Source organism: Trichogramma pretiosum, unplaced genomic scaffold (assembly GCF_000599845.2).
Source record: "Trichogramma pretiosum strain Unisexual culture from Peru unplaced genomic scaffold, Tpre_2.0 scaffold61, whole genome shotgun sequence".
Classification (NCBI taxonomy): domain Eukaryota; kingdom Metazoa; phylum Arthropoda; class Insecta; order Hymenoptera; family Trichogrammatidae; genus Trichogramma; species Trichogramma pretiosum.
Genome location: NW_019641638.1, coordinates 1,048,192 through 1,075,779, shown reverse-complemented (window position 1 = coordinate 1,075,779; position 27,588 = coordinate 1,048,192). Strand labels below are relative to the sequence as shown.

Genomic DNA, 27,588 nt, shown 5'->3' with positions numbered 1-27,588 from the left:
TTCTTTATGTAACAAAACTCTTTTAAACTCACGAAACTAATAGTGCCATTATAACAGGTAAAATATACATATGCTTATTAATAAATAGAGATTAAAGTATTTATGTAAATGAGTTTATCAGCTCCATCGTATTAAAAGTTAAAGACTTGGTTTATTGATGTCGATATAATTATAACTTTAGTTGCTACATTAAAATAATGGTACTTCATTTTTGCGTACAAAAACACGTTTTCTCATCTCAATGTCGATACTGTTATTTTTTGTAACTTTCTCAAACCCATGAACAAGCTGGGTTAAGTACTTTAAGTATAATATTCTACATCCAATCCATTGCTGTAGTACTGCACGTTTCAGTGTAAGTTTTATGTAATGAACAACCTAAAAATACTGAAGAAGTAAGTATGATATTCCTTCGTATACTGCCCTAGAAAATAATAACCATATAAAGTTAAAAATAGCGAAAAAAATAATTCAATAAAGTCTATAACGAAATTCTTGAAAATACCTCTGCGAACTGCATCATGCATTTTGGGACTCTTTGCTCACAACGATGTCTGCTGCTAGACATACGTTCAACAGATCCTCGTTCGTCAGTTGATTGATGATTTTTTCACAACATGGAATCGGCAGTTGGTAATGCGTCAGTGTCAAGAAAAATTCCAACGTCCATTGCAGAATAAATCTTCCCAGCATTATATCGAACAGATTATAAGCACATTCAGAATATAAATAGAAGAATTTTTCATTCGAGCACTTGAACTTGAAGTAGTCTGTATACGTGAATAGTTTGCTTCGGATAGCTTCTATGCGTGACAACTGAATAAAGTCGTAGAGCGATAGGCTTGAATTGAACATTATCTTTTTCGCATCGTTTATGAAACTTTTGCGCAAATAATTGTCACTTGTTATAAATGCTAAAGTTTTTAAGAAATCATGTTTAACAAACGATTTCATGATTGTCAAGGCATCGCTTCGGTCGAGTTCGTATCCTCCTTCTTCGAGACGTTCGACGATAGCTAGAGCACGAAGCGCTATTTCAAGTCCACAGCTACTCCAATTACGATAACTTTCCGGGTCAATCTCGGCAAAGAAACTGACAGTGGGGAAAACGAAGATCGACAGATCAGCGTCTCGATCCAAAAGCATATCAACCATTTCCAGCGAGAGATTTGCAACGGCCCATTGCAACGGTGTCCGACCAAACTTGTCAAAGACGTCGATCTTAATCGTCTGCTTGATTTCTTCGTTGATCTTGAAAAATTTTTTTAAAAATATTTCCATTCTTTTGAAGCTTTTCTTGCAAATTATGTGCAGAGGAGTCGATCCGTCTCCGTCGGCCGAATTCGGATTGGAGCCTCTTCTCAGCAGCAATTCGATCAAGCCTTCGAGATCGTATTTCAGAGCCAAGTGTAGAGGTGTTCGACCTAACTTGTCCACTGCGTCGACCTGCACTAGCTGATTAAGATCATCGTTGACGCTGAAAAATACCTTCGCCAAATCATCATTCCGTTTTCGATGACAAATAAAATGCAAAGGAGTTGATCCATTCTTGTCAGTTGAATTAGAGTCGACGCCTCTTCTTAGCAGTAACTCGACTACCGCACTGTGTCCCCTAAACACAGCATATTGTAGCGGTGTTCGGCCCAAATTGTCCAAAGCATCGACCTTAATCGATTGCTGGATGTCGTCATTGATGTCAAAAAATATCTTCGCCAAATAATCATCGCTTTTCCTGTTGCAAATAATATGCAGAGGTGTCGATTCTTGCTCGTCGACCGAGTTCGGGTCGGCACCGTGTCTCAGCAGCAATTCCATCAGCATCTCGACCGGAAAGTTCTGATTCAGAACCAAGTGTAGTGGCGACTCACCAGTTTTTGTTACGATGCAATTGGGGTCCTGGCCGAGCTCGAGGAATTCCTTAACTACATCGTCGAGGCCGTACTTGCAGGCCACGTGAAAATGTGTTAATCCAGATTCGTCGATGTAATTCACGTCGAATCTGTTGTATATTTTAAAAAGTTTAGGAATGATGGAGTAGCAGTCTTTTCGAGCTGCCCAGTGCACTGCAGTAGTACGACGCAACTGAGGCTTGCCGTCTTCGTCTACCTCTGGCTCGTCCGTGTAACCGGTGCGGGTCACGAATCTGATTAACAGTAGTCCGCGATTATTACTTACAACGTCGTTCAGGGCGGCCTCCGCGAGAAGCCAATCAATTTCGTCCGATCGAAAAATATCTCGGAGGTTAGGAAGGTGTTTCTTCCAATAACGAATCATGTCTACGAAACGGAGGAAAAATTTATATCTCTCTTTTTTATTCGTCCAATTAGCCTCTTTTCGCATGCTCTTCAATTCTTCTAAATGTTTTTGACACACGTAGACGGAATCGCAGTCATCTCTTATGTCGTCTTCACTTAAGGCGTAATCGTCATCACTAGGATAATCATAAGGTTCCCAATGGACATCGTAATCGTCGTCGTCGTAAAACATCGTTGAGCACAATCACAAAAAAAATACACTGAGTTAAAGTTTGAACAAATCGATTTTTTTCACGAGAATCACTGCGGCAGCAATCGATGCGATCTTTCGTTGTTTGCACGTTGCAGCGGCGTAACCGTCCACGTCCGACTGAACTATGCTCGATTCGACATTCGACAGTCGACAAGCGACGTGCGGCGCGGTGAGCGGTATACTGCCAAGTGCCAACTGCGCGCCTCAATCGTCTCGCAATATAATAGCGATGACATAAACATTGTGTGTATATGCACGATGCATCGTGCAAAGCGAGACGTGACGTTTTATAGAGATTAATATAGAAAGTAAAGTTTGGTTCGATTGACGATTAATGTGATATTTTTCCGTCGAACAAATTATACAGTCCTTGACTTTTGCTCGACCATTAAAAAGACAGTGCGCGAAGACCGCAAAGATTATTATCAATGCGACCATTGCGAGAAGAAATTCAGGCGCGAATCAAACTTGATCTTACATCTGAAAATACACGAAGCGGCAAACGACCCGTTTTCAAAACTTTGTTTATTGTTTGTCGTTCGAATAAATCTTACTTGTAAATGACTGTGTTGAAATTTCGACCAGATGAGTTATGTTTTCTTCAACATTATTTTTAGATCAATAATTTGCGACGTAAGATGACTTTAAAAAATTGGTTTTCTCGTATAATGGCCGCAGGTTTCAAATATTTTTATAACTAACAGTTCCATGCTTGTTTAAATGGCAAAATATTTCATAAAATTTGGAGGAAGCTCTTTGCCAATGAATTGGCAAAGGTTTTTTATTTTTCCTCGGCGAATCAAATAAATAACACGTAGCGAAATTTTGCGACGCTCGTATTTGATCTTTCGATGAATCTCTTCTCCAATACATTTCAATTACTTCGAATTGACTTTGCCAAGTGGCTGCACCATGTATTCAGTATCGTACTCCTCGCTTTAAGCAAAAAAATTATCTGCGTCAAATTCATTATTATAATGCTATTATTATTGTTTTAATTACTAAAAACAAAGTGAAAGTCAAGCTATGTTCGAAATAGTTTTTTTTTTTTTTTTAATCATACGACAATTTTGAAAAAGCATTATAAGACGTGAAACTTATGCACGGTGGAACACGATCAAAACAATATATTTTAGTTGATACACCAGAGATGATAACATAATGCATTAAAACGAATAAAAAATAACTTCAAAAATAACAAGTATTACTTTGGGCAAATAGCTATGCTGCAGTAATGATTGTCAAAGTAATAAACATAAGAATTGTATTATTCCTTCATCATTAATACGTAATTTAATATTTCAATTGTTTTTTTTTATTCGTGAGCCACGACGCAGATAATTCATGCGTTATATTTGACATAATTTTATAGAGACATAAGTATTATTAAATATAAAATTGTAAAACAAGAAGCTTAAGCTTATATATCATGATCGTTTTTAGCTTTCGTCCACACAGTACACGTTTATCTTGACTGGTTGCATATGAAAGAATTAGTAAAACAATGAAGTCCATGTCTTCCCTTATATTTTCTAGACTTCGTCTTGATCCGCGACAGCGAAGCAAATATTCATTAAATCTTTGTTCGCCAATTTTTTAATGATTATATCGCAGCAGAGAATTGGCATTTGGTAGTGGCGCGTCAACTCCAGGAGAGGTTCCAGTGCCCAACGCCGGAATAATCTTTTCAACAGTAACTCGCACAGATACATTACATAGCACTAGCCGTTCTATGCTCTTTTTGAAACGAATAATACCAATATCTTTGGTTTCCGGAAGCAAACGTCCGGCAATCCGCATACGTGAGTAGTTTTTCCGCATCTTCGGGTCGTGACCGGATCAAGTCATAAAGCGACATGTTCGGAGTAAACATATATGTATGATCTTTCTTGAGAACACGCAAACGAAATCGTATATCATAATCCACCGGCTTTTTGAAAAATTCGTACTTGGCGAAATATTTCATGATCGTTAGGGCGTCGCTTCGGTCCAGTTCGTATCCTCTTTTCTCGAGAAGTTCGATGACGGTCAGAACGGAGGACGCCAACAAAAAATACCAATTCGGCGACTTAACATCATCATCCGGTTTCCATTCCTTGGCGAAGTAATTCTCGGTGGGAAAGGCGAAGCTCGCCAGATCAGCGCCACGATCCAAGAGTACATCGACTAGATCTGGACGAAGATTCGCCACGGCCAATTGAAGGGGTGTCCGACCCAACTTGTCCTTTGCATCGATCTGTATCGTTTGATGATTTGCATCGGTGGTCTCGAAAAATGTATTAGCTACATCACCCGACGTGCGAAAATTCCAACTCTTGCAAATCATGTGCAAAGGTGTCAATCCCTCTTTATTGGCCAAATTCGGATTGGCGCCTCTCTTCAGCAGTAGTCCCATCATCTCCTTGGCCCACAAACCCGGATACAGAGCCAAGTGTAGCGACGAGTCGCCTGTTTCTGTCACGAGGCAATTGGGATCCTGTCCGAGCTCGAGGTATTTTTCCACTTTCTCGCAACGGTTAATCTTACAGAGCGCGTGAAAATACGTGAATCCAGATTCGTCGATGTGATTCACGTCAGAATTTTCGTATATTTTTGATAGAAGAACAGTATAACCTAACGAATTCTGCTTGGCTGCCAAGTGCACTGATGTGGAGCGATGCAGTATTGGCTTGCCGTCTTTATCTAGGTCGGGCTCGTCCCTGTAACCGGTGGAGTCCACAAAGCAGATGAAAAATTGTCCTCGCTTATTTTGAACGGTTTTCTTTCTGTCGATTAATGCCTCCTTGAGAAACCATTCGATTTCTTCCTTTCGAAAAATGTCTTTGAGATTCGGAAGGTCGCCTTTCCAATCTCGCAACAGGTTTGAAAGGCGTAGGTAAAATGGATATCTCTCTTCTTCGTTCTCCCAATTCAACCGTTCTCGTAAACTCTTTAGTTTTACCAAGTTGATTTGACCATAGTAATCCATGTCTTCGGGATTTTCGTCATCGCTCTCAACCAAAAAATCAAAAAAATTATCATCTTCTTCGTCTTCAGGAAGGGGACGACGTCTTTTGCAAATAGTATCGTTTAAACTATCATCATCATAATATATATCGTGATCCATGATTAAACCACGCACTCAAATTTACAATCACTGATGATTTTAATACTTTTGCTCTTTACAAGCAAATATTGTGTACTGAGCAAATCAAAAATTTTTACCTGTTACGTTTTCGACTGTCGAGTCGAGTAGAGATGAGCGCCTAAGCAATAATGTCAACACAAATTTTTGTAACTATAAACTTACTGTAATAATGTAGACAAACATACTTATGTTTTATGTTGAACGCGACACTCAAATATGAGATCTGCAATGCAAGTTGAAGCTGTCGCGGGGAACAAATTTTTAAGTTTTTTGGTTTCTTGCTGCGCCAGAATTTATGCAATCAAGTCATATAACTGTAGTGAAATGACCGTGACCTTTTTATCAATACAAAAAGCTCAGCGATGTAGGAAAACTTTAAATTCAAATCATTAATGTACAAATTTCGATAGCTCTTTCCAGAAATGAAAAGTCTAAATTTCTTACTGTCGCTGTTCTCGTGAATTTTTTCCGTACACTTGGCATGTAAAATATTTTTTGCATTTTCGTTCAAATTTCACTTTCAACATCGGTTTTTGTGCAGTTCTTTATTGTTTTAAATAAGTAAACTTTTTAAAAATGAGTTTAAGTTTTCTATCGAAATTTAGATTTTTTTTTAGTTCATTCGTTAATTTTATTAGTTCAATAATCCATCGATTTAACTTTATTCTCAACAACGAATAATATACGGTTTACAAGTTTACGGAAATATCGTGAAAGACCCAAAACCTGATTTTGCCTCTCAAAACCTGATATTGCAAGACAACGAACCGGAGCAAGTGCACGCCTATACTGGTCAAAAAATTTGTGTAAAAACTTTCAATTATCTCTAGAACTGGAAAATCGTATACATTTATTTTTTAATGTGGCTATTCTTGTAAGTCTTTTTTAGTATTTTTTAGTATTCTACCAAACGAACAATAAAAGCAGCAATAAAAGTATAATTTTTTTTTATTTGAGCCATGATGCAAAATATAACAAGCGCTAATATACTTACAAATTTGTATAAAATAAATTTTAATATCGTGTAATCATTTGCGATCTTACAATTTTTATAAAACATACAAATTATCGCCAGAAAAAAAAGAAAATTAGAAAATTCTTTTATTTATTTATGAGTAATGATTGAATTAAGTACAAGCAATATATTATATTAGTTAAAAAAACGTTTTATCAAATCTATATTTATTCTCAAAATTTTTTAGATACTTCGCATTTATAACCCAGGTTAAGCTTTTTAAAATAATTTAACCCTGTATACTTGAGAATTACATTCATCTCGTTAATTTTGTTTTTAATTGTGTTTTATAATAAAAAATAAACTACCTTTTACCTACCTAACATAAACTACCTTTTATCTCACACGTGACATCAGCACCTGGACTATATCACTCGTACTTTTAAATCAATCGATGTCATTCCAATGCGGTTACTTCCGCGAGTTAATCTGAATACGATAATCGGACAAATAAGACACTTGTCGTAAGCCAAATCCAAGTGTACTTAGATTACAATCAATCTGTAGGAGGTAGTAGCTCGAGAGCATCGAATGTGTCCACAGCCGACTAGCCAACTGCAGAATCGATCCGCCCTCGTAACTGTCAATTTTCGATGCGAGTGCATACTAATATTGCTACTAATAGAAAATATGTAGTATTAGAAAATTTCTAGAAAATATATAATAAATTAGAAAAATGTAATCACAGCTGGATAACAGTTTATTATCAATTAGATTTTTATGTAATGATAAATGTAGATTTCTATATATTCAACATGATACAATTCGAGTCATTATGATATATATAATGTAAGTTTGTCGATTGAAACTTTGAAAAATAATTATAATCATGACTTATAAAATAAGACACTATTATTTATTACAGTAAACAAGAATGACAATTAAAAAAATTAGATTTATTTTCTGACACTTATTAAGCGGTAATGTTTATTCAATTTTTTATTATTCAAACAATATGGAATCTTACAAAATTTCGTCTGTTTTATATAATATTTATAATTATCATCGTTATCCATGCCCAATTTTAGGTCTTAATATTTAGTCATTTAAAAAAAAATTTACACGTGTCTTTTTGCTTAAGATAGAAAGATGAATTGAAGTTTTCCTGTTTCTTTATACACATTTGTTCGAACATTTTGAATATTCTGAAAAGAATCCGATAGAAAAGTTCATCATTTTTTTATTATTAAAGAATCAAATTGAGCTCATTATTACTGTTTTTCCATCTTGAACGTTATTTTTAGGTACGCGACAGCGAAATAACATAACGAAGAATAAAATTGTTGCAATGAATTATCATTTTCTAATAAGTCTCCTAATTTCACAAACAATGTACTAGACGCTGTTTTATTCACAATTGAACATAAATTTAAACATTTATTGGGACTTATTGAGCGAGGAATGCGCCATATCGATGTGAGCTCTGAGATTTCTTTTCTGTCCGAATGTCTTGCCGCATGTCTCGCATGAATGTATAATACCATTGTGCGACAATTTTTTATGTCTAGCAATTTCACTTTGATATTTAAATTTTTTTTCACAGAAATCACATGCGTGGGTGATTCCATTGTGAATCGCATCGATGTGTTTTCTGAGATTACTCCTGTTTGAGAATGTCTTTTGGCATACATCACATGGATGCATAATTTTATAATGCATCGAATCGACGTGAGTTTTGAGAGTGCCTTTCTCTGAGAATGTCTTTTGGCATATATCACACGCATGTCGGACTCGATTGTGCACGGAATCAATATGTTGTTTGAGACTGTTCTTTTTTGAGAACGTATTTTGGCATATATCGCATTCATGCCTTATTTTACGATGCACCGAATCGATGTGATTTCTTAGACTATTCTTCCCTGAGAACGAATTTTGACTTATATTGCATGCATGTCTGACCCCATTATGCACCGAATCGATGTGTTTTTTGAGAGTACTCTTGTCTAAGTATGTCTTTTGGCATACATCGCATGGATGCGTGATTTCACGATGTACCGAATCTATGTGGATTTTGAGTTTCGTTTTCTGTGTGAATGTCTTTTGGCATATATCACATGCATGTCTTATTTTACGATGTACCGAATCGATGTGTCTATTGAGATTTCGTTTGAACACTTTTCCGCAAGTACCACATGCATGTTTGATATTGGCATTACGAACTGATTCAATCTGAGTTATTAGCCTATGTTTATAGTTCATCCCTTTCAAAACACTGCTTTTTTTATTTTTCTCGCTGAGTCCACGTCCTAAATTTAAATCATTTTCTCCTTCTCTCAAAATTTCTTTCTTCACTGACCCGACAGTTTCTACTTTTATTGTGCTTCTGGTTTTATACTCATCGCTATCCGGCCATTGACTTGGAGAATAATCTTCTATTTTCGCAACTGCCAATAAATTGGGCTTCATGTCTGTACATTCCAATTCGATTTGAATGTCGTCAAGCTTATTTTCTTGAAACTCTTGGGTCTGAAAAAGATTCAAGTTATGAGGGACGGTTCATTAAAACTTAACTGCTACAGTCGCCAATAATTATTAAATCTTACCCAGTTTTCTTGAAAAAACCTTTCGTTTTTGACGTTTTCAGTTACGGGTATCGCGTCGATGGTTTCATAATTATTTTGGGTAAGCAAAACATCACAAGGCTCGACTTTCACTCTGAAATAATATCAATTAGATCTTAAAATTACGTTTTAATATTTTTATGACTTCATCCTCAAAAAATAAAAATTACCTAAAAGCAGGATTGAATAAACCACTAGTTTCCATCTTACTCGTTGGAAATGTCTTTGGCGACTCACTCTGTCAATACTACCGTTACAGGTCGAAATAGAGCTCAAACTGATGTCAATAATATTTACTAATCATGATATGGAAATAGGAATCAATATAATCGGGGCAATATTACACTCGATCTGACTTGTGAAGAACAATAACTTTTCCACAAATAATATTTTAGCACGAAGAAATTAAAAATTATAAATAAAAAGTTGGTTTCTTCTATTTGATAAAACAACGAAAAAAAGGCTAATCGAAATACAATTTTTATTATTACAGATTACCTAATTTCAATTCTTAGACTGGTTTTTTGATTACATGTCCCCCGGTGTAAATGTCAAGTCATAAACTACTTTTTACCTCACACGTGACATCAGCACCTGGAATATTTGTCACTCGTACTTTTAAATCAATCGATGTCATAATACCCAATGCGGTTACTTCCGCGAGTTAATCTGAATATGATAATCGGACAAATAAGACACTTGTTACAAGTCAAATCCAAGTTTTTATTTAATACACAATGATGTTTTAACACTATAATTAAAGAAAGAAGAACATGAATTCCCTCGTCGTCCTTGTCTGGAAATAATATAACCATTGAAAGTTAGAAAATGGTAAATAAACTATTATTTACAATACTAAAAAATAGAAAATACCTTTAAGAAACGAAATCACATCTTTTGGTTATGTTCTTTTGTATTGATTTCGGTTGCCACGCATACTTGCAACAAATCCGCGTTCGTCAGCTGCTCAATGATGTCACAGCAAAGAATCGGCAGCCGGTAGCGTGTCAGCAGCATGAAAATTTCCAGTGCCCACTGACGAACTAATTGTCCCGCCACTGCAACGCGCAGGCACGAGCTAAGCTCACGCCTTAGAAAGAAAGACTTGATTAGATCCGAGCTTTCAAACTCGAAGTAGTCTGTGTACGTGATTAGTTTTTTTGCATGGCCTCTTCGCGCATAGCTTCGAAATTTATCAAAATATTTAACGATCCGTCCTTGTAGAATACTTTCATTATTGTAAGGGCATCGCTTCGACCCAATTCGTATCCTCTTTTCTCGAGATGTTCAACGACGGCCAAGACGCCAGACGTTCCTACATTCAAATTACTTTCCCCGGTGTCCCATTTCGCAGCGAAGTAAATCTCGGTTGGAAAAACGAAGTTGGACAGATCGTCGCCACGATCGAGGAGAATGTCAACGGTGTTCGGCGAGATGTACGCCACGGCCCACTGAAGGGGCGTCATACCCCACTTGTCTCGGCGGTCAACCTGTAGCGTCTGCTGAATCGCATCGTTGATCCTGAGGAACATCTTCCAGAATGTCGCCGATTGATCGTCCCAGCCTTTTTTGCAAATCGCGTGCAGAGGAGTCGATCCGTCTCCGTCGGCCAAGTTCGGATTGGCACCTATTCTCAGCAACACTTTGGTCAAGCTTCTGATGTTGTATTCAACAGCCAAGTGTAGCGGTGTCTGACCCAAGTCGTTCACGGCGTTGACTCGCAACGTCTGACCTCCATCGTCGCTGATCTTGAAAAAGAATCGGGCCGTGTAAATGTCGTAACGTTGCTGACAAATGATGTGCAGCGGAGTTGATCCGTCCATCATCGCCGCATTGGGATCGGCGCCTCTTGTCAGCAGTAATTCGGCCGTCTCTTCGTATTTATCGGCTAAAGCCAAATGTAGCACTGTCCGACCCAGCTTATCCTTTGCGTCGATCTGTATCGATACATGATTCGCATCGATGATCTCGAAAAAAGTCTTGATCAGTCGACGATTACAATGGTAAATGACGTGCAAAGGTGTCGATCCCTCCTTATCGGGCAAATTCGGGTCGGCCTTACTTTTAAGCAATAATTCGATCACCTTTTTTTGGGCTCCCACGAGGTAGCTACTCTTAAGGGCGAAATGCAGCGGTGAATCTACTGAGTTCGTATTCGGCTCCCGAGGGAGACAATCGGGATCTTGCCCGAGCTTCAGGAATTTCTCGACTATGTCGTAACGGTTGTACTTGCAGGCCGCGTGAAAATGTGTGTATCCATCTTCGTCCACGTAGTTGATGTCGAATCTGTTGTATATTTTGAACAAATGGTAGTCCAATGAAGTCGCATAATGTATCGCAGTGGTGCGACGCAATATTAGCTTGCCGTTTTCATCCAACTCGGGCTCGTCCTTGTAGCCGCTAGCTGCCACGAACTCGATTATTCGTTTTCCTTGATTTCTTTCTGGCATTTTATTTTGATATTTTGTGGCCTCGATCAGAAGCCAATCAATTTCTTCCGTGCGAAGATCGTCTCGAAGATTTGGAAGATGAACTTTCCAATTATCGATCAAAGATAGAAAATTGTTGAAAAATTTGTAACGATCTTCCTCTTTCTCCCAACCTTCAATCAATTTTTCTCGCATTGTTTTAAACATTTTCGATGGTCTCATAATTGTTTTACACGCTCACTCAAAACACAATCACTAATAAAAATTTATAAAATTGATAAGTCTCACTTGAATCACGTATATAACTACAACGGTATTTCTTTGCTTCACTCTTCACTTACAAGGACAAGACTGAAATTGACAACGACGGCAAAGCAATACTGCGTCGTAGCACGGCGATTCATTTCGCGGCTAAAAACGGTTGCAACCTCGTCGCTCCTCTCCTCTTCAAAATATACGACAGTTTCAACGCGAACTACGTCGACGAGGACGATTCCGCCGGCGGCCTGACGCACTTTCACGCGACTTGCGCGTTCGGCTACGAGAAGATCGTCGAGAAATTTCTCGAGGCAGGCCAGGATCCCAACTGTCCGCTTTCCGACGATCCGCCCTTACACTTGGCTCTCAAGCACGAACACAAGAAGGTGGTCGAGGTGCTGCTGAGACGCGGCGCCAATCCGAATTCCACGAGTAGTTCGGGGCAGAAATCGCTGCAAATAGCCGTGGCGAATCTCGCCCCGGATTCGGTCAAGCTGCTGTTGGATCACGGCGCCGATCTGGCCGACTTCGCTTTCCCCGCGGAGAGTCAATTCAACGAGCGGCTCGCGACTGTCACGAGCAAAGGGCACAGTACGAAGCTGGAAGTAGCTTCTCTGATTATGATGATCGTGGAGCACCTTGAGAGACGAGGATACGCATACGCACCGAACCGAAGTGACGCGCTGACGATCGTTAAACTTTTATCCAAGTACGAATGGTTCAACAAGTTCAGTATTGAATATTGGCTCAGCAACGCAGACTTCGTGATCAAGGCGAAGGAGTTGAAGATGAAGCCGAGCCTGTCGCTCTACGACTTCGTTCGTCTGCCAGCGGAACAGGCGACGAAATTAGTCACTTATAAGGAGTACTTCAAGTTCGTGCAGAAGTCCAGTTATTGTTCACTAACAGAACCTCTCGGCCAGACGTGCTCGGCATACATCTTCGAAATTATGTTGAATGGATTTTGCCGCCGATGGGCCAAGGCATTTGCCGTGCCATTAGAGGATTCATCTTGTGAAGACATTATAAAGAACATATGCTCGGCAGCAAAAACCATTGCATAAATTACACAACAAGGCCCAAACGCATGATGCCGTTGGCAAAGGTATTTTCATCAATTATTGTCTAAATTCCGTAAATAATAGTTTTCTTCAAATCTTTTTCTTTATTTTATTTTCTAGGCAAAGCAAGGTAATACACGAAGAATTATTAACAATGTTGAAATATTTTTGTAAGTTTGCACAATTAACATTATGTATAAAATAAAAATTTTAGACAGTAAACATATAGTTAAGAATGTAATTAATAATGATATGAATCGTAAACTTTAAGTTACAAAATGAAAGCATCCTATTGAATTTAAAAAATAAACTGAAATATCTTAACTTAGCGTCTATTGTATAAGAGAAAGTTTATTCAGTCATGGACATCAAAGCACATTGGCTAAATGATTGTTATTACTGATATATCACACAATGATAAATTAGTCAGCCTATATTAGAAGATTGCAGCAAAATATGCATTGAATATAACATGTACGGGCAAATGCAAAGCATACTTTTTAAAACGTGTGCTTTGCTTCATATTTTAGTACAGATAAGTCTTTAGCTTAATTTTTGCCACAAGCCTTCGCCAATTTAGCAAATTTTCCTTACCATGAAAATAATTTAATTTTTTGAAAAAATTGGCATTGATTTTAAATATCAAATACAAACAAACATCAAAATAAAAACTCTTAAATTATCATGATTGAAAGCTTGAAAATTTTCTCGTTTCAAGCGACAAGTTATACCATTATTTGCTCTAAAACAGCTCTCAGCAGAAAAACCGTATAAATTACATCCGCGGCGTAAACATATTTTATTTTTNGTTTAACAAGACAAATAGAAACGACGAATAAGGACGATGGATCACATGAATTAGAAATTTGCAAAACCGAAAACTCTGATGAATCATCGACGAATGAATCATCGGTAAGATCTATCTTTTGAAATTATGTTCTGATTTGCTCCATAAAATAACTATAACACAATTTTAATTTTAGGCAAATCCCACCAATGACTGTATTTCGTCGCAGCAGAAGGAAGATGAGGATATTCTGATAGATTGCGAGAGCGTATTGGTAAAACAGGAACATAAGCCCTCATTGACGACCATCTGCCAACCTACTGTAAAGGAAGAAAATCCAGCAAATGACTCGAATGGAAAGAAGCTTACAATTTTAATTAAAAAAGACTTCAATTACGATAGTAATCGTAAATTTACCAGAGAAGAAGCAACTTCAGCCCGACAAAAGAAAACGACACGCAAGGGCAGTAGACCACTTGAATGTGAAATTTGTCACAAATCGTTTAGATACCCATCTATTCTTGAAGGGCACGTGAATCAAGTACATGATAAAAACAAACCCTTCCAGTGTAACATTTGTCACAAATCATTTTCATACAAGGGTGATCTAAATAGACATACAAGGACAGTACACGATCGTAGCAAACCTTTTGAGTGTGAGATTTGTCACAAATCATTTGGACTAAAAGATCACCTCACTACACATGTAAATACAGTACATAATCGGAGCAAACTCTTTGAGTGTGAGATTTGTCATAAATCATTTGCAGAAAAAGGTAACCTGAATAAACACATAAATTCAGTACATAATCGGAGCAAACCCTTTCAGTGTAAAATTTGTCACAAATCATTTTCATACAAGGGTGATCTAAATAAACATACAAGGACAGTACACGATCGTAGCAAACCTTTTGAGTGTGATGTTTGTCACAAATCATTTGGAGTCAAAAGTACCCTCAAAACTCACATAAATGCAGTACATAATCGGAGCAAACCTTTTGAGTGTAAGATTTGTCACAAATCATTTGGACTAAAAGGTCACCTCACTAAACATTTAAATATAGTACATTTGCGGAGGAAACCCTTTGAGTGTGATACTTGTCACAAATCATTTAGATACAAAATCAGCTTCGAAATTCATATGAGTGCAGTACATATGAGTAGGAAACCTTTTGAGTGTGATATTTGTCACGAATCATTTGGATACAAGAGTGTACTCAAATATCACTTAAAATTAACTCATGAACGGAGAAAATTTGAATGTAAGACTTGTCACAAGTCATTTAGTACCAAGAAGCGTCTCGAAAATCACATTGATGCAGTACATATGGAAAGCAAATCTTAGAAATATGGAATTTATTTAAAATATCCGCTATGTAATTTTAGACAATCATTGTCATGAACAATGAAGCTTTTTAAACTGTTATTCATTTCGACGTGCCAGTGCTTAAAGATGCCACTTCACTGAGCAGACAAGAAAAATGCCATGTCGCGCTCCGAGTAGAAAGATGCCATTTCCCGCTCGATTCTGAAGGATGGTTTTTTCTGCGTTCGAAGTTACACCATATTCATGTTTCATGTTTTAGAAGTAAAATTGGATGCTATTCCAGAATCTGTCGCTGGAATGAAAATAATAGTTAAAGCTGAAGCTTCAAACGCAGAAATACCGAATGCCGAAGCGGCATATTTCAGCCCTGGCACGTCGATTTGGTCGTAACTGTAAAAATTTTTTATTCTTTCAAACATGAATTAAAATATCAATACGGTTTCGCGTGAATTTCTTCTTTGAAATACCGTTGTTTTCAAAAAACGAACTTTCAACATCCTATTTAATAGCTGAATTTTTTTTGCAAGTAACTGTTTATCAGAAAATCTGGAATTATTTCGACCGGCCTCCCAAAATCAATTATATATATCAATTATATTATACCTCTGTGTAGCGTATTCTTTGTTAATTGAATGACGAAAGATTTTTTTCAACTAAAATCGTATTCGACACGTACTTATATTCGTTGATAATTAAATCTAGTATAGAAATAAAATAAAGAAAGTTTCGAAATATAATACAAGTACCGACATAAATTATGAAAAATGTTTAATTAAAAAGAAAAATTATGTAACAGAAAAAATGTACAAATTTTTGAATCGTTCGATAAATTTTGGTCTACATATCTGCTGCTCAAACTTATTGTCAATTGTTTATTTTTATCATTAATACGTTGAAACAAAACCTACTTTGCATTTGATCACTTCATGTTTTAGTTTTTCTTATATTTTCACGTTGCTTCGAATAAAATATCATAACGGAGTGTTGATCCTTGATAGTTTGAACTGCAACCTATTTTATCGTAGAAAAATTACGAAAATCATCAAAAGCGAATGTCTTTAGCCTAACTTGAGCTTGAATGAACAGCAAGTTCGAATAGCTTCGAATCTATTCCAGTTGAGTGACAATTACGCGCCATTCGCATAAATTGGCCAGTGCGCAGCGCCGTCCTGCATCGCTGACCGATGAAAAAAGCGTCAGATTCAGCATGAAATTAATTCCGCAAAAAAATAAATATCAAACGTTAGTCAACTCAAAACGTTACACATGGTGTTGTGTTGTGTTTACATGATTGCTCAGGCGCTTGGCTCTACTCATTTCGGGAACGTGACGGGTGTAAGAGAAAGACGCATTGGCGTGGCCAGTATGGGTGCCGTGGGTGCCGCGGCACCCCCACTAATTTTGAAGGAGCGAAGGAGCTTCGTCACCCCCCACTTCTCTACCAATGCATTCAACTTAAGGAGGTTCCCTTGCAAAGTTCGCCAGAAGTACATACATCAATATTGATAGATTTTGACCTCCCGAATCCAATGGTATAGCTCACATATGCCCAAGCCAGGCAAAATCTCGAGAAAAACGCGATCAAAGTTTCGAAAATTAACATGGGCAACATAGGAATTCATGAAAATTTGAGCTACATTTACAATTTATGAAAAGAAATCAAAGTTCGCAGGGGAATGATTATATACAAATTGTAGAGAAAGTTCTTATCTTTCAAAAACCGTGTCTCAAAGTAGAGGTAGCCTGCCGTTTTTTCAATATTTTTTTAATAAAAGATGCGAAAACACGACTTTTTCGGCTCGTTTTAGGGCTAGCAGACGACAAGCCAGCTAGCTTAACCCATGTTACTGCGCGAACTCTCAATTGACTAGCGTGTTACCCGAGGGAACCTCCTTAAAAAAATTCGTTAACAATCTTTGAGCATCATTTGCTTTTGTGGTCAGTTCGTGAGCAGCAGTAATATTATCTTCTCTTGAAAACGTTTATCGAAGTGCTGTTAAAAATAAAAATGTCTCAAAAACCATCGGATAATCAATTTAAAAATCAAGTGGAAAGAAGAAAAAAGGAAGTAAAGCAGCATTCTGATTTTACCCCTTTTTCTAAACTTACATTATTTATAATTATCAATAAAAATTAAAAAATTTTGTACTCATCAAAGTCCAAAAAAAAATATATACAAGCTGAGCAGAAAATTTGAAATTGGCACCCACACTAGTTGAACCCTGGCCACGCTAATGGAAAGACGCAAGTAGTAATTTTAGTTTTGTTCAGTACACAATATGATCTTGTAAGGATCACAAGTGGTAAAATCATCAGGGATTGTAAATTTGTGTGGGCGGTTTAATCATTGATAACGATCAATATATCATCAGTATAGCTATGTTCACCCATCGTTTCTTTCAAACGTCAACGGATCCCGAAGACATGGAAGAGTTAAGCCAAGTCTATTTGGCAAAACTGAAGAGTTTACGAGAAGAGTTTAATTGGGAGAACGAACAGGACAGATATTCATTTTACTTCCGTCTTACACTGTTGCTGCAAGATTGGAAAGGCAACCTTCCGAATTTACGAGACTTTTTTCGAGGCGAAGAAATCGATTATTTTCTCTTGGAGGCCGTAAAAAAGAGGAAGGAAGAATTAGTCAACTTTGTGGTCCGCAACGGTTGCAGGGACGAGCCCGAGTTAAATGAAGATGGCAAGCCGTTGTCACTGCGTCGAACCACTGCACTACATCGTGCTGATGGACTTGAATTATTCTGCATCGTCCATGATTTATTCAAAATATACAACAGATTCGATTAGTATTACTCCGACGAATCTGGATACACACATTTCCACGTGGCCTTCAAGTACGGCCTCGACGATGTAATTCAGGAATTCCTCGAGCTCGGCCAGGACCCCAATTGCATCGTAAAAAAAACTGGTGACTCGCCACTACACTTGGTTCTGAATCAGGACTTTCGGGTCAAGAAGCTGATGGAGTTGCTGCTGAGACACGGTGCCGACCCGAATTTGGCCAATAAGGAGGGATGGACACCTTTGCACGTCATTTGCGAGTATTTCAATTCTCGATTGATCAAGGCATTTTTTGAAATCACCGATGCGAATCATCTAACGATACAGATCGACGCGAAGGACAAGTTGGGTCGTACACCTATTCAATTAGCTGTAGCGAGTCTCAGTCCAGATGTTGTCGATGTATTTTTGAATCGTGGCGCCAATATGAATTTCGCATATGAGGAGGGATTGACACATTTGCACTTAATTTTCAAGAAGTGTGAAAATGTTCAATGGATAAAGACATTTTTCGAGATCATCGATGAAAATAATCTAACGATAGAGATCGACGCAAAAGACAAGTTGGGTCGGACACCCCTTCAATAGGCCGCGGCGAGTCTCTTGCCCGACGCGGTCGAGATACTGTTGAATCGCGGCGCCGATCTGTCGAGCTTCGTTTTTCCCACCGTGAGTTACTTCGGCGAGGCATTCGAAGCGGCCAATAGTAGGATCGATTTAAAATTGAAACTAGCGTCCGGTGCCGTGGCGGTCGTCCATCGTCTCGAAAAAAGAGGATATGAAGACCGGTTACAAAGACAAGACTGAAATTGACAACGACGGCAAACCGATACTGCGTCGTAGCACGGCGATTCATTTCGCGGCTAAAAACGGTTACAACCTCGTCGCCCCTCTCCTCTTCAAAATATACGACAGTTTCAACGCGAACTACGTCGACGAGGACGATTCCGCCGGCGGCCTGACGCATTTTCACGCGGCCTGCGCGTTCGGCTACGAGAAGATCGTCGAGAAATTTCTCGAGGCAGGCCAGGATCCGAACTGTCCGCTTTCCGACGATCCGCCCTTACACTTGGCTCTCAAGCACGAACACAAGAAGGTGGTCGAGGTGCTGCTGAGACGCGGCGCCAATCCCAATTCCACGAGCAGCGCGGGGCAGAAATCGCTGCAAATAGCCGTGGCGAATCTCGCCCCGGATTCGGTCAAGCTGCTGTTGGATCACGGCGCCGATCTGGCCGACTTCGCTTTCCCCGCGGAGAGTCAATTCAACGAGCGGCTCGCGACTGTCACGAGCAAAGGGCACAGTACGAAGCTGGAAATAGCTTCTCTGATTATGATGATCGTGGAGCACCTTGAGAGACGAGGATACGCATACGCACCGAACCGAAGTGACGCGCTGACGATCGTTAAACTTTTATCCAAGTACGAATGGTTCAACAAGTTCAGTATTGAATATTGGCTCAGCAACGCAGACTTCGTGATCAAGGCGAAGGAGTTGAAGATGAAGCCGAGCCTGTCGCTCTACGACTTCGTTCGTCTGCCAGCGGAACAGGCGACGAAATTAGTCACTTATAAGGAGTACTTCAAGTTCGTGCAGAAGTCCAGTTATTGTTCACTAACAGAACCTCTCGGCCAGACGTGCTCGGCATACATCTTCGAAATTATGTTGAATGGATTTTGCCGCCGATGGGCCAAGGCATTTGCCGTGCCATTAGAGGATTCATCTTGTGAAGACATTATAAAGAACATATGCTCGGCAGCAAAAACCATTGCATAAATTACACAACAAGGCCCAAACGCATGATGCCGTTGGCAAAGGTATTTTCATCAATTATTGTCTAAATTCCGTAAATAATAGTTTTCTTCAAATCTTTTTCTTTATTTTATTTTCTAGGCAAAGCAAGGTAATACACGAAGAATTATTAACAATGTTGAAATATTTTTGTAAGTTTGCACAATTAACATTATGTATAAAATAAAAATTTTAGACAGTAAACATATAGTTAAGAATGTAATTAATAATGATATGAATCGTAAACTTTAAGTTATAAAATGAAAGCATCCTATTGAATTTAAAAAATAAACTGAAATATCTTAACTTAGCGTCTATTGTATAAGAGAAAGTTTATTCAGTCATGGACATCAAAGCACATTGGCTAAATGATTGTTATTACTGATATATCACACAATGATAAATTAGTCAGCCTATATTAGAAGATTGCAGCAAAATATGCATTGAATATAACATGTACGGGCAAATGCAAAGCATACTTTTTAAAACGTGTGCTTTGCTTCATATTTTAGTACAGATAAGTCTTTAGCTTAATTTTTGCCACAAGCCTTCGCCAATTTAGCAAATTTTCCTTACCATGAAAATAATTTAATTTTTTGAAAAAATTGGCATTGATTTTAAATATCAAATACAAACAAACATCAAAATAAAAATTCTTAAATTATCATGATTGAAAGCTTGAAAATTTTCTCGTTTCAAGCGACAAGTTATACCATTATTTGCTCTAAAACAGCTCTCAGCAGAAAAACCGTATAAATTACATCCGCGGCGTAAACATATTTTATTTTTCATCAATTCATAAAATTTTAACGCAAAATTTTCCCCACCCAATATTATATATCTCTCACTACTCCTTGTAATGATATTTATTTATAAGGAAAATGAGAATCATTCCTCTTCATAAATTGGTATGGCGTATACTACACACGTGCGCAAGTCTAAGCTCATTTATGCTGCAAATCGAGTCTCGAGCCTCATCAAAATTCGAATTAAAAAATCTAGTGAACGCATGTGATTTTATTTTCAGCACACGTGTTTCTATATGTAAATGTATTCGTCCAGTTATCATCAAGTACAGCCCTTTGAGAAAACGATAAATTTTAAAAAGGCGTTCGGTCAAGGAGGCGAAAAAACTATTCACGTATTCAGATTGCTAGAAGTTTGCTTTGATCCAAGAATATTGGTATCATTCGTATCAAAAAGAGCATAGAAGGGCTAGTATTATCTATTGTAATGACCCAGTCACAAGGGTCATAGCATCCCTACGGCCACGAGTAGATAAAACACCGGGGCGGCAAATCAGCCCGGTGCAACACCAAGTCCCGAACGGGGATGCTAGTGTACGGCCGCACATGTACGCCGCGGTACGCACTTGTGTGAGTGCGCACACGCAGGGAGCAGCGCGCGCTTGTGTGAAGCATAAATCGCGCTTGCAAGCTACAAGTCGAAATTTATGATGCCTCCGTTACCGGGAATTCGATAGGGTAACCGGCTCGGGCAATTCGCAGAAAAAAACGGATGTTGGCAAAAATCAGGTCACAACTTGCGAGCGAAGAAACTAAGGGGACGGCTCAAGCCTTCGCCTAAGATTCCCAGAAACGACCGATGGGACAAAACGCGCAGCCCGCAAGCTCTAGAGGACACATAAAGTTCACGGCAACCCTCGCTCAGACAAAGAGGGTACGGCAGCAACCTACAGTATATAAACCGAGACTCAGAGAGTCTCGGGGCCAGTGTTCATTCTCGGTTCGAAGCGTGCACGTCGACGCTCGTCGGTTCGGTATTCACGTACATCTTTACTTCTCGAGTCAAAGTTCGCAGTTTACTTGAAAGCCAACCTGTTGCTCGGCTCCGACCAGATAAAATCAGCGCGAGTTAGTTATTCGAAAAGTACGCGAGTCCGTCCAGCTGCAACCACCGACGCTGCCCAGCACGCCGACGCCGTGCCGGCTTCATCGACACCGAGAACACCCTCATCGACACCGAGGACACCCTCGTCGACGCCGATCTCCTCGACGACGATCTCCTCGACGCCGATCACCCTCACCGACGCCGCACCAGCCAAGGCCAGGCCGTCACGGGCCCGCCCTACAACAGCCACCACACCGACGCCTTCAGTCGCCGCACCGAACGTCGCCGCCGAAGATAAGAACACCGGTACATAGTAAGCAACATTTATGTAACTAGGATTAAGATTAAATAAACAGTCTCGTGTGTGTGAATCCAAGTCCCTGTGTTATTCATTTCTCCACCACGCCCCACCCAAGAGACATAGAGTCGAGTCATTAGCTTTCAGTCAGCTGGCATATTTTATTAATAATAAATAGATGGTCAAACTAGCCATCACACTATCTATGCGAGTTAGTATCGATTGGTTTCTTACCGAGTTGGTGTACAACTCATCGTTGTACAAAACTGTCTACGCTCAGTCGCTATTGATCGTTTCATGCTGTAAGAAGTGTTTACAAATAATATCCGTACACGTTTGTTGGTGAAAATTAGATACGGTGTTGGCTACTCGAGGCATCTAATTTTGAATAATTTCAAGATAAATTATAATAACGAAGCGATGGAAAGCAGAAAGGATTTAGTTAGGTATACACTTTTTCATGCTTGCCAAAGATATATTTTTAAACGATCGTTTCTTTAGCATTAAAGAGGAGCCTCGTGACAATTGGGAAGATGTTGCCAACGAGAGTGTCGATCCGGGGGTCTCGGTCAAAACCGAAAACTCTGATGAATCATCGGTAAGATCTATCTTTTGATATTATGATCAGAATTTCTCCATAAAAGAACTATAACACAATTTTAATTTTAGGCAAATCCCACCAATGACTGTATTTCGTCGCAGCAGAAGAAAGATGAGGATATTCTGATAGATTGCGAGAGCGTATTGGTAAAACAGGAACATAAGCCCTCATTGACGACCATCTGCCAACCTACTGTAAAGGAAGAAGATCCGACAAATGACTCGAATGGAAAAAGGCTTACAATTTTAAATAAAAAAGGATCCGATTGCGATAATAACAGTCAATTTACGGTGGGAGAAGAATCGAGTTCAACAAGACAAATAGAAACGACGAATAAGGACGATGGATCACATGAATTAGAAATTTGCAAAACCGAAAACTCTGATGAATCATCGACGAATGAATCATCGGTAAGATCTATCTTTTGAAATTATGTTCTGATTTGCTCCATAAAATAACTATAACACAATTTTAATTTTAGGCAAATCCCACCAATGACTGTATTTCGTCGCAGCAGAAGGAAGATGAGGATATTCTGATAGATTGCGAGAGCGTATTGGTAAAACAGGAACATAAGCCCTCATTGACGACCATCTGCCAACCTACTGTAAAGGAAGAAAATCCAGCAAATGACTCGAATGGAAAGAAGCTTACAATTTTAATTAAAAAAGACTTCAATTACGATAGTAATCGTAAATTTACCAGAGAAGAAGCAACTTCAGCCCGACAAAAGAAAACGACACGCAAGGGCAGTAGACCACTTGAATGTGAAATTTGTCACAAATCGTTTAGATACCCATCTATTCTTAAAGGGCACGTGAATCAAGTACATGATAAAAACAAACCCTTCCAGTGTAACATTTGTCACAAATCATTTTCATGCAAGCGTAATCTAAATAGACATACAAGCACAGTACACGATCGTAGCAAACCTTTTGAGTGTGAGATTTGTCACAAATCATTTGGACAAAAAGATCACCTCACTACACATGTAAATACAGTACATAATCGGAGCAAACTCTTTGAGTGTGAGATTTGTCATAAATCATTTGCAGAAAAAGGTAACCTGAATAAACACATGAATTCAGTACATAATCGGAGCAAACCCTTTCAGTGTAACATTTGTCACAAATCATTTTCAAACAAGGGTGATCTAAATAAACATACAAGGACAGTACACGATCGTAGCAAACCTTTTGAGTGTGAGATTTGTCACAAATCATTTGGACAAAAAAATACCCTCACTACACATGTAAATACAGTACATAATCGGAGCAAACCTTTTGAGTGTGAGATTTGTCACAAATCATTTGGACTAAAAGGTCACCTCACTAAACATTTAAATGAAGTACATTTGCGGAGGAAACCCTTTGAGTGTGACATTTGTAAAAAATCATTTGCAGCAAAAGGTAACCTCACATTTCACATAAATTCAGTACATAATCAGAGCAAACCCTTTGAGTGTGAGATTTGTCACAAATCATTTGCAGAAAAAACTAAGCTCACTAGACATGTAAATATAGTACATTATCAGAGCAAACCTTTTGAGTGTGAGATTTGTCACAAATCATTTGGACTTAAACAACACCTCAAATCTCACACGAGTGCAGTACATTTGCGGAGGAAGCCCTTTGAGTGTGACATTTGTCAAAAATCATTTGCAGAAAAAGGTAACCTCACATTTCACATAAATTCAGTACATAATCAGAGCAAACCCATGTGATCCTATTTGAGTGTACTCAAATATCACTTAAAATCAACTCATGAACGGAGAAAATTTGAATGTAAGACTTGTCACAAGTCATTTAGTACCAAGAAGAGTCTCGAAAATCACATTAATGCAGTACATATGGAAAGCAAATCTTAGAAATATGGAATTTATTTAAAATATCCGCTATGTAATTTTAGACAATCATTGTCATGAACAATGAAGCTTTTTAACCTGTTATTCATTTCGACGTGCCAGTGCTGAAAGATGCCACTTCACTGAGCAAACAAGAAAAATGCCATGTCGCGCTCCGGGTAGAAAGATGCCATTTCCCCGCTCGATTCTGAAGGATGGTTTTTTCTGCGTTCGAAGTTACACCATATTCATGTTTCATGTTTTAGAAGTAAAATTGGATGCTATTCCAGAATCTGTCGCTAGAATGAAAATAATAGTTAAAGTTGAAGCTTCAAACGCAGAAATACCGAATGCCGAAGCGGCATATTTCAGCCCTGGCACGTCGATTTGGTCGTAACTGTAAAAATCTTTTATTCTTTCAAACACGAATTAAAATATCAATACGGTTTCGCGTGAATTTGTTCTTTGAAATAGGGTAGTCACACCAATCAATGACCGGGTACCAGTGAATGACCATTTTGGAATAATCATATGAAAAACAATTAAAAATACATTTGTATGGACGTTATTTAATTCTATAGTGAATGATGCATCTTGTTTTCTATATTCGAACATAATTTAACAAGGAAAAACAATAATTATTGCTCATCCAAAAGTGGTCATTTACTGGTCGAAAGCGGTCAATCACTGGTATAAGTACCCTACCGTTGTTTTCAAAAAACGAACTTTCAACATCCTATTTAATAGCTGAATTTTTTTTCCAAGTCACTGATTATCAGAAAATCTGGAATTATTTTGACCGGCCTCCCAAAATCAATTATATATATCAATTATATTATACCTTTGTGTATCGTATTCTTTGTTAATTGAATGACGAAAGATTTTTTTCAACTAAAATCGTATTCGACACGTACTTATATTCGTTGATAATTAAATCTAGTATAGAAATAAAATAAAGAAAGTTTCGAAATATAATACAAGTTCCGACATAAATTATGAAAAATGTTTAATCAAAAAGAAAAATTATGTAACAGAAAAAATGTACAAATTTTTGAATCGTTCGATAAATTTTGGTCTACAGATCTGCTGCTCAAACTTATTGTCAATTGTTTATTTTTATCATTAATACGTTGAAACAAAACCTACTTTGCATTTGATCACTTCATGTTTTAGTTTTTCTTATATTTTCACGTTGCTTCGAATGAAATATCATAACGGAATGTTGATCCTTGATAGTTTGAACTGCAACCTACTTTATCGTAGAAAAATTACGAAAATCATCAAAAGCGAATATCTTTAGCCTAACTTGAGCTTGAATGAACAGCAAGTTCGAATAGCTTCGAATCTATTTCAGTTGAGTGACAATTACGCGCCATTCGCATAAATTGGCCAGTGCGCAGCGCCGTCCTGCATCGCTGACCGATGAAAAAAGCGTCAGATTCAGCATGAAATTAATTCCGCAAAAAAATAAATATCAAACGTTAGTCAACTCAAAACGTTACACATGGTGTTGTGTTGTGTTTACATGATTGCTCAGGCGCTTGGCTCTACTCATTTCGGGAACGTGACGGGTATAAGAGAAAGACGCAAGTAGTAATTTTAGTTTTGTTCAGTACACGATATGATCTTGTAAGGATCACAAGTGGTAAAATCATCAGGGATTGTAAATTTGTGTGGGCGGTTTAATCATTGATAACGATCAATATAGCATCAGTATAGCTATGTTCGCCCATCGTTTCTTTGAAACGTCAACGGATCCCGAAGACATGGAAGAGTTAAGCCAAGTCTATTTGGCAAAACTGAAGAGTTTACAAGAAGAGTTTAATTGAGAGAACGAACAGGACAGATATTCATTTTACTTCCGTCTTACACTGTTGCTGCAAGATTGGAAAGGCAACCTTCCGAATCTACGAGACTTTTTTCGAGGCGAAGAAATCGATTATTTTCTCTTGGAGGCCGTAAAAAACAGGAAGGAAGAATCAGTATATTTCGCGGTCCGCAGTGGTTACACGGACGAGCCAGAGGTAGACGAGGACGGCAAGCCTCAGTTGCGTTGTACTACTGCAGTGCACTGGGCAGCTCGAAAAGACTGCAACTCCATCATTCCTAAACTTTTTAAAATATACAACAGATTCGACGTGAATTACACCGTCGAATCTGGATACACACATTTCCACGTGGCCAGCAAGTACGGCCTCGACGATGTAATTAAGAAATTCCTCGAGCTCGGACAGGATCCCAATTGCATCGTACCAGAAACAGGTGACTCGTCACTACACTTGGTTCTAAATCAGGACTTTCGGGTCAAGAAGCTGATGGAGTTGCTGCTGAGACACGGTGCCGACCCGAATTCGGCCAATAAGGAGGGATTGACACCTTTGCACATAATTAGCGACAATTCTCGATTGATAAAGACATTTTTCGAAATCACCGATGCGAATCATCTAACGATAGAGATCGACGCAAAAGACAAGTTGGGTCGGACACCCCTTCAATTGGCCGTAGTGAGGCTCTTTCCCGATATTGTCGACGTAATCTTGGATCGTGGCGCTGATCTATCGAGCTTCGTTTTCCCAAAAGAGAATTATTTCGGCCTGCGATATGAAAATGTTAGTTGGCCATATTTGATTTTTATGCTGGTGTTTCCCGCTCTGACCATCGTCGAACTTCTCGAGAAAAGAGGATACGAACTGAAACGAAGGGACGCCTTGACGATCATAAAATTTTTCGACAAGAACGAAATTTTCAAAAAGCTAGTGCATCATGTTGAAGGTTTGCGCGAGAAGGAAAAATTCATGGAATTGGCCAAAAAATATAGGTTCAATTCAAACCTGTTGTTGCACGAGTTGATTTAGCTACCGCCCGAAGAGATTAAAAAAGTACTCACGAGTATGAACTTGGGCAGTTCCAACATTGGCATTTTTCCTTCTTTTGCTGAAAATGGCGAGGCGTGTGCAATGCACCTTTCCGACATGATGTAGAGAAGATTTTTCCGACGTTGGGCCCTGGAACCTGTGCTGGAGTTGACGCGCCACTACCAAATGCCGATTCTCTGCTGCGAGATAATCGTGAAAAAATTGTCGAACAAAGATTTAATGAATATTTGCTTCGCCGTCGCGGATCAAGGCGAAGCCTAGAAAACATAGGTGAAGACATGGACTCCATTGTTTTACTAATTCTTTTATGTGCAACGAGTCAAGATAAATGTACACGGTGTGGACGAAAGCTAAAAATGATGAACACATAAGCTTGATCTCATTGTTTTAAAATTCTAATAAATTAAGAATTTCTCCATGAAATAGCGCTGAATACAATTCATGAATTAATTGAACAAAAG

At 38.4% G+C, this 27,588-nt stretch overlaps 6 protein-coding genes across 6 annotated transcripts; 3 read left to right on the top strand and 3 right to left on the bottom strand.

Moving 5' to 3' along the window:
* Positions 1–3,386: 3,386 nt before the first annotated feature.
* Positions 3,387–5,614, bottom strand: LOC106660345. Its single transcript, XM_023459453.1, has 2 exons — positions 4,566–5,614; positions 3,387–3,444 (listed from the first exon to the last, which is right to left on the bottom strand). The coding sequence occupies exons 1-2, from the start codon at positions 5,612–5,614 to the stop codon at positions 3,387–3,389; spliced, it is 1,107 nt and encodes a 368-aa protein (XP_023315221.1).
* Positions 5,615–7,740: 2,126 nt separating this feature from the next.
* LOC106660346 (zinc finger and BTB domain-containing protein 41-like) lies at positions 7,741–9,474 on the bottom strand. The gene is made up of 3 exons (XM_014383281.2): positions 9,382–9,474; positions 9,194–9,305; positions 7,741–9,116 (listed from the first exon to the last, which is right to left on the bottom strand). Exons 1-3 carry the CDS (start codon positions 9,414–9,416, stop codon positions 8,028–8,030), a joined length of 1,236 nt encoding a protein of 411 aa, XP_014238767.1. The 5' UTR covers positions 9,417–9,474; the 3' UTR covers positions 7,741–8,027.
* Positions 9,475–10,362: 888 nt separating this feature from the next.
* On the bottom strand, positions 10,363–11,034 carry LOC106660347 (ankyrin repeat domain-containing protein 27-like). Its single transcript, XM_014383283.2, has one exon. The coding sequence runs from the start codon at positions 11,032–11,034 to the stop codon at positions 10,363–10,365; it is 672 nt and encodes a 223-aa protein (XP_014238769.2).
* A 5,305-nt stretch (positions 11,035–16,339) lies between these two features.
* Positions 16,340–18,457, top strand: LOC106656378 (ankyrin repeat and SOCS box protein 7-like). The gene is made up of 3 exons (XM_023459452.1): positions 16,340–16,560; positions 17,446–17,797; positions 17,876–18,457. The coding sequence occupies exons 1-3, from the start codon at positions 16,340–16,342 to the stop codon at positions 18,455–18,457; spliced, it is 1,155 nt and encodes a 384-aa protein (XP_023315220.1).
* A 190-nt stretch (positions 18,458–18,647) lies between these two features.
* LOC111693792 (delta-latroinsectotoxin-Lt1a-like) lies at positions 18,648–19,797 on the top strand. Its single transcript, XM_023459451.1, has 2 exons — positions 18,648–19,684; positions 19,761–19,797. Exon 1 carries the CDS (start codon positions 18,648–18,650, stop codon positions 19,641–19,643), a length of 996 nt encoding a protein of 331 aa, XP_023315219.1. The 3' UTR covers positions 19,644–19,684; positions 19,761–19,797.
* A 2,238-nt stretch (positions 19,798–22,035) lies between these two features.
* On the top strand, positions 22,036–27,106 carry LOC106660349 (zinc finger protein 37-like). Its single transcript, XM_023459450.1, has 5 exons — positions 22,036–22,253; positions 22,309–22,405; positions 22,477–22,818; positions 22,890–23,660; positions 26,207–27,106. Exons 1-5 carry the CDS (start codon positions 22,228–22,230, stop codon positions 27,104–27,106), a joined length of 2,136 nt encoding a protein of 711 aa, XP_023315218.1. The 5' UTR covers positions 22,036–22,227.
* The last annotated feature ends 482 nt before the right edge of the window (positions 27,107–27,588 follow it).

Coding starts and splice junctions, on each gene's coding strand:
- LOC106656378 (XM_023459452.1), top strand. CDS start 16,340: ATGGTGTTGTGTTGTGTTTACATGATTGCTCAGGCGCTTGGCTCTACT. Junction 16,561..17,445: donor CCTTGCAAAGTTCGCCAGAA/GTACATACATCA, acceptor ATATATCATCAG/TATAGCTATGTTCACCCATC. Junction 17,798..17,875: donor TGTCACTGCGTCGAACCACT/GCACTACATCGT, acceptor AGATTCGATTAG/TATTACTCCGACGAATCTGG.
- LOC106660345 (XM_023459453.1), bottom strand. CDS start 5,614: ATGGATCACGATATATATTATGATGATGATAGTTTAAACGATACTATT. Junction 3,445..4,565: donor GATGTTAAGTCGCCGAATTG/GTATTTTTTGTT, acceptor TTTTGCTTAAAG/CGAGGAGTACGATACTGAAT.
- LOC106660347 (XM_014383283.2), bottom strand. CDS start 11,034: ATGGACGGATCAACTCCGCTGCACATCATTTGTCAGCAACGTTACGAC.
- LOC106660346 (XM_014383281.2), bottom strand. CDS start 9,416: ATGGAAACTAGTGGTTTATTCAATCCTGCTTTTAG. Junction 9,306..9,381: donor TTATTCAATCCTGCTTTTAG/GTAATTTTTATT, acceptor ATATTATTTCAG/AGTGAAAGTCGAGCCTTGTG. Junction 9,117..9,193: donor GGTTTTTTCAAGAAAACTGG/GTAAGATTTAAT, acceptor AATCTTTTTCAG/ACCCAAGAGTTTCAAGAAAA.
- LOC111693792 (XM_023459451.1), top strand. CDS start 18,648: ATGAAGACCGGTTACAAAGACAAGACTGAAATTGACAACGACGGCAAA.
- LOC106660349 (XM_023459450.1), top strand. CDS start 22,228: ATGGAAAGCAGAAAGGATTTAGTTAG. Junction 22,406..22,476: donor AAAACTCTGATGAATCATCG/GTAAGATCTATC, acceptor TTTTAATTTTAG/GCAAATCCCACCAATGACTG. Junction 22,819..22,889: donor CATCGACGAATGAATCATCG/GTAAGATCTATC, acceptor TTTTAATTTTAG/GCAAATCCCACCAATGACTG.